At 34.0% G+C, this 6,596-nt stretch overlaps 1 protein-coding gene across 1 annotated transcript; it reads left to right on the forward strand.

The window, feature by feature from the left end:
- Window positions 1–716: 716 nt before the first annotated feature.
- On the forward strand, window positions 717–3,222 carry LOC114714618 (berberine bridge enzyme-like 13). The gene is made up of 2 exons (XM_028899365.1): window positions 717–1,600; window positions 2,226–3,222. The coding sequence occupies exons 1-2, from the start codon at window positions 746–748 to the stop codon at window positions 2,994–2,996; spliced, it is 1,626 nt and encodes a 541-aa protein (XP_028755198.1). The 5' UTR covers window positions 717–745; the 3' UTR covers window positions 2,997–3,222.
- Window positions 3,223–6,596: the final 3,374 nt, after the last annotated feature.

Below are 6,596 nucleotides of genomic sequence, written 5' to 3' on the forward strand. Positions count from 1 at the left end.
ACAACACTATGACTTGCTTTATTATGAGGATGAAAGATTTATTCAAAGGTTCAGATGCATTGTTTATGTCTTTGCTCAATGTGATGGGTGAAGACTCACCATCATTGTCATGTGGTTCACAAATGATGCCAACACTAATTTTCAAAATGAATTCAACAAAATGGAAAGATTTTGTTATTGGAGAAGGACAAATTTTTTCTAATATGATGGCCCTACGATAAATACTATATAAGTATAGTATTGTTATGAAGTTTCTATACAAATGATTTCAATGTTAAATTTGTTATGTTATACTATTTAGTTATAATTTGATCTTATGTAGAGGTTATATTATATTATAAAGTCAGTTGTCAACAAAAACTGCATAGGTTGTCAATAGCTCCTCTTGGGCTGTTAATACTCGCTGCTGAGATTGTCAATAGCATTGGCAGAGAAAACTATGAATTGGCAACCTAAGAGGTAGTGACGTCATCTTATAATTACAATATAATACTCTAAGGTTCCTTAGAACTTGCTATTAATTTTGACATTTTATGGGATTTCAGATGAATAAGTTCTGCTCCTTGAAATTTGTGTGTTTTGCTAGAAAAAAAAAAAAAGAAATTTGTGTGTAATTTTCCCAAACATCATTGTCATGTTCAAAACCTCTCTGCTTGCTCGTGAATTAAAATTCTATATATAGAGACATCCACGAGCACCTTGTTCAACACATGAAAGAAAATCTCACACAAAGACAAAACCAGCAATGTTGTCTTCAACCTCGTCACGCTTCTCTGTTCTCCTTCTTCTTCTCCTTCTCCTTCTCCCCTCACTTTCTCACTCTTCGTCTTCTTCTTCTTCAGAACCTTCCCTTCAACAAAGCTTCGCTCAGTGTCTCTCTCTGAACTCAGACAAATCCTTCCCTTTCTTCGCCTCCATCTACGCCCAATACAACTCCTCCTTCACCACCGTCCTCAATTCCTCCGCTCAAAACCTCCGTTACTTACTCCCTTCTGCTCCAAAACCCGAACTCATCTTCACTCCCACCTCCGAATCCCACGTTCAAGCCGCCGTAATCTGCTCCAAGAAGCTCAACATTCACATCAGAATCCGAAGCGGAGGTCATGACTACGAAGGCATGTCTTACGTTTCAGAGATCGAGACGCCCTTCATAGTCATTGATCTCGGCGAGCTCCGTGGTATCAACGTCGATATCCAAGACAACTCTGCGTGGGTTCAGGCCGGCGCGACCATCGGCGAGGTGTATTACCGGATTTATGATAGGAGCGCCGTGCACGGATTCCCGGCGGGGCTGTGTACGAGCTTAGGTGTCGGTGGGCATATTACTGGAGGAGCGTACGGTTCGATGATGCGGAAGTACGGTTTGGGAGCAGATAATGTTGAAGATGCGAAGATTGTGGATGCGAATGGAAGGATTCTGGACAGAAAAGCCATGGGAGAGGACCTGTTTTGGGCCATCAGAGGCGGAGGAGGAGGAAGCTTTGGGATACTTTTATGGTGGAAGATCAAGCTTGTTCCTGTTCCTCCGACTGTGACCGTTTTTACTATTACCAAAACTTTGGAGCAAGGAGCTACTTCAATTCTTCATAGATGGCAACAGGTGATTGAGGAGACTCTGTTACTACGTCCCTGTTTTTACAGTTTCTATTTTCTTTCTTTCCATTTTTTTTTTATTTTTTTATTAATGGACTCTTGAGACATATTTTTCCTGCATTAGTGAGTCGCTTTATTCTATATGATCCTTATAATTTGGTTATATGTGTGTATATATATTCATGAATCCATATTGATTATAAAAGTTTGTTACAAATTATTGTCATTTAAATTTTAAACTGTTTTCCCCTTCGTTTAATTTTATTACTTTTACTGACTTATTGGGTGTATTATTTTTCTTTCTAGGCAGAATCATGAGTCAAACGTTTCTTTTTGGTTCGAGTCTTATTTAAGTGCATGCAAGCACCAAGACGCACTCGACCATTTTATTCAAAGGAAACTCAAAACGCACATCAAGCTTCTGTTTTCATTTCTTTCCCCCTCCAGATTTTATTTAGATGCAAATATACTACTAGCATAATATTAAAACACAATTCAGGTTGGCTGACTAATGAATCGGTACCAATCTCTTTATCAATCCGGTCAAGAATTAATTTTATAACTGCTAATAAGAGTATGCTTTGATATGATCTTATAGAGGACAGAAGGTTTGACCTATCACTTTGCGACAGGTGGCGCCATTCCTTGACGAGGATTTGTTCATTAGAGTACTGATTCAACCAAGTGGCAACAAAACCACTGGCAGAACAATCTCAACTTCCTATGACGCACTTTTCCTGGGAGATTCCAAAAGACTCCTTCAAGTGATGAAGCAAAGCTTCCCTGACCTTGGCTTAACAGTCGAAGACTGTTATGAAACAAGCTGGATCAAATCTGTGCTTTACATTGCAAGCTATCCAAAAGACACGGCCCCAGAAGTTCTGCTTCAGGGCAAATCATCCTTCAAGAACTACTTCAAAGCCAAATCTGATTTTGTTCGAGACCCGATTCCAGAATCTGGGCTTGAAGGCTTGTGGAAGAAGCTTCTAGAAGAAGAAAGCCCCTTGATGATCTGGAACCCCTATGGAGGAATGATGGGCAAGTTTGCAGAATCTGATAGCCCTTTCCCTCATAGAAACGGAACACTGTATAAAATTCAATATGTTACATCGTGGGAAAACAAAGATGAAGATGCTACAAAACACATAGATTGGATGAGAGGGCTTTATGATTACATGGCAGCTTATGCGTCAAAATCACCCAGAGAAGCATATGTGAATTACAGAGATCTTGATCTGGGCATGAACAGGAAGAATGGGACGAGCTATGAAGGAGCGAGTGCATGGGGAAAGATGTATTTCAAGAGTAATTTTGACAGATTGGTGAAAATAAAGAGTCAAGTTGATCCAGAAAATGTGTTCAGGCATGAACAGAGTATTCCACCACTTGCTGTTCCTACGTAAAACAATAGAAAGCTCAAAGTCAAGAAGTGAAAGGAGGTGGAATGATGAGACTAAGAGAAGAGTGGTGTTAATTAAGTTAAACAGGTGGTTTAGAAAGAGATATGGTAAAGTTTAGTTTTAAGTGTTTTATTTGCATTAAATATAATGATAATAAAAGCAATCAATATATCAAATTTGTTGCAGTTTTCTTTTGCTACATTAAAAAAATTTGAACCCTTAACATTTACTCATATCCCATCTCACCTTTGTTATCTGAGCTAGCCTTACGCAACCTTTTTTTTTTTTTGGTAAATCTAATCTTTCCACTTCAGTCAGTCAAAATACAAAAGGACTGGGTATTATTCTCTTCGTGTCTTGGAAGGGGTACCAGGTCTCGTATTATTTATGGGTGATGAACGGCATGACTTTATGTTGATTACATATAAATATATATATATATATATATATAAAGTACTGAAAAAATGTAAAACAAAATGGATATGTAAAAATAGTTTTGGATCTAAAGTCTTTAGAAATGTAAAACAAAGATAGTATATTCAATAATCAAATTCAAAACCTTATGATTTACTTTGCTTCTTTTTAATATTTTAAAGTTTTTGTTAACGAAATTCAAGCATGTATAAATTTTACGTGGTTTATTTTGAGAAAAAAATCCCTTAAAAAGACAGTTAAATAATGCAAATTCTTATTTGATTTATTGAATGTGTCAAATCTCTAATTAGTTCAGATGTCCTAAAGAGAGGTTTTAAATTTTATAAAATGACTCTAATTCTCCTTTCATTAAAAACCTACAGAGATGATGATTTTCTATTATTTTCGTGTTGTGTAACAGCTCTGAATGAGAGAAACTTGATATCTACCATTACAAAGTCAGAAAATCAATCAGAGAGGCATGAGTTGGTTTTAATAATAAAATTTCCTCCCTTAATCTTTATTGTTTAATCTTGATAAAAAGTTATTAATTTATAATTAGAATGTGTTAACAATGAAATGGAACATATGAATTTTTAAAGTTGTATTATGATAAAGCTTTGTTCAAAGATTTATTAGAAATATGTTATGAAGACTGAAAGTTATTAATTTAGAATTGAAACGTGTTTAATTGTGAAATAATACATGTTAATTTTCAAAATTGTATTGTAATCAAATTTTATTTAAAGAATTATTGCAAGTGTGTTGTGAAAATAAAAAGTTGTTAATTTAAAATTGAAAAGTGTTAACTGTAAAATGAAATATGTTAATTTTCAAAATGGTATTATGGTCAAATTTTATTCCAAGACTTATTAAAACTGTTTTTTGGAGACATGAAGTTGTTACTTCAAAACTGGAAGTTTTTAATTGCATAATTGAACTTACTAATTTTCAAGATTGTATTGTGATTAAGTTTTATTCAAAGACTAATGCAAGTTGTTATGCAAACAAAAAATTGTTAATTTAGAATAATGTAAATTGCAAAATGAAACATGTTAATTTAAAAGAAAAGAATTTCTAATGAAGGGGCATTAGAATCAATTCATAAGATTTTAAAGTTTCTTTTTGGGCCACATGACCTAATTAAGAATTTGACAAATTTAATGATAAAAAATTTTAGATTATTTAACTATCTTTTTAAGAGATTTTCCACTATTTTAAAAGAAAATATTAGCTAATGATTTAATAAATTTATAAACATTTTTTATAAAAATTAAAAAATATTGAAAAGATTGGCCAAAAAAATAACAAAAAGTTCACATTTTTGTGTCTAGATATATTTCTTTATATATTAAACAAAAATTTAATAAAAGGAAAATCATTATAGATTTTATTATATACATATATGCAATGTTTTAAAAGTTGGACTAGATGTCAAATCAAAAAAGCCAATGGGTCATGGTTCATCCAGTTGGATTAATAGTTGAACTGGTGACATAATAATTAAATAAAAAATATTATATATGTATATAATGGTATTTGTATGAATTATTTTAGATAAAAATAAAATGAATTAGACAACTATAAATCAGTTTTAAAAATTTATAAAACTCAAAATATAAACAATGAAAACCTTCATATGTCCTCAAAACACATTTCCCAAGAGCCTGAAAAAGCTTATACTCAAAACACTCATAAGCCAAAAAGAACGCCTCTCACATACAGGTTTGAAATTTTTCTCTTTCTTCCTCTAATCTATTTTGTGAGTTTTCTGTTATGAGTCCTATATTGGGGAGTTTCACAAGTGTTATGGGGTTCATAAGTTCAAAGAGCTCTCCCTCCAAATAGGTTAGTGTTTTGGGATGAACTCTCCCTTTGGTCATGTACCCATCACATTGGTGCTTTCAATGAGAGTCGACTAACCAAAAAGTGCTACTTGTAGAGGGTTCTAACTAGTAAAAAGATCAAGTGAAGTGTCGCAGAGTGGAGCTGTCGGGGATGTCAGCTCTCAAGAAGGGTGCCCTGTTGTGAGCCCACATTGGAGAGTTTCACAAGTATTGTGGGATTTATAAGTTCAAGGGGCTATCCCTCTTAATAGGCTAATCTTTTAGGCTTATGCTTATCACTTTAGTGCTTCATTGAAAGTCGACCAACCGGAAAGGGCTAGCTGTGGAGGGTTCTGACTGGTACAAAGAACGAGTGAAGTACAGTAGATTGGAGCCATTGGGGACCTTGAAGGGATGCTCTGATATGAGTCCCACATTGAGAAATCTCACAAGTATTAGAGGGTTTACAAGTTCAATTGGTTCTTTCTCGTAATAGGCTAGTCTTTTGAGATAGGTTCTGTCTTTGGGTTTATGCTCATCATATTTTCCTTCCTGTTTCTTCATTTTCCAGTGGCCATGGCTTTTTCAATGGCCATGGCTTCTTCTGTATATTTCTTATAAAAAAATGGTTTATATTTGACTCTACAAAATAAGGAGGGAAGCTACATATATTCGTTGACATGAGGGGAATGCGAGGATCGACTAGAATCAAGTATAAGATGGAATGAGACCCTAAGGAAACCTGCCTCTTGTAGTCCCAAACACGATGAATCAGACAGATATTGAGGTAGGCCCTTAGGAGAACTGTATCTTACAACCCTAGCTATGAAGACATCATAAGGTTGATTACTCGATTGATATTATGAATATTCTCACCAGAATATGAGAATGCAAGCAAATCTCACACAAGGAGAAATAAAATTTTTATATTATTCAAAATCATCTTTCTTTCTTTGAAAAAAGTACACATGGAATTATTTATAAACTAAGACTTTTGAAAACCCTAGTATCAAAACCCTAATAAGTAACCCAAGCCCTAAACGCCCATGTAAGCTATTAGAGCCTAAAACACTAAGTAAATAAAATGCAAAAAAAATAGATGCGAAAATACATTAAAATTAGGAAAATCAAAAGACCTTCAAGAATACTCTAACTTGCTAGTCAAGACAGAATAATCTGGATCACACACTACCTAAGAGGATCCTATCATTAATTAGAAGGATCTTATTTGACTCTACTAATTAATGAAATACAGATTAGGAAAGTTTTTGCCTTCAAGAAACAATCAATACAAAATAAGAAACTGTAAAACAAGAAACTAATTAAAACAAACAGAATCTTATTTAATGTCATATAAGATCAC

Source organism: Neltuma alba, unplaced genomic scaffold (assembly GCF_004799145.2).
Source record: "Neltuma alba isolate B1F8T4 unplaced genomic scaffold, ASM479914v2 tig00011521_pilon, whole genome shotgun sequence".
In the NCBI taxonomy this organism is placed as follows: domain Eukaryota; kingdom Viridiplantae; phylum Streptophyta; class Magnoliopsida; order Fabales; family Fabaceae; genus Neltuma; species Neltuma alba.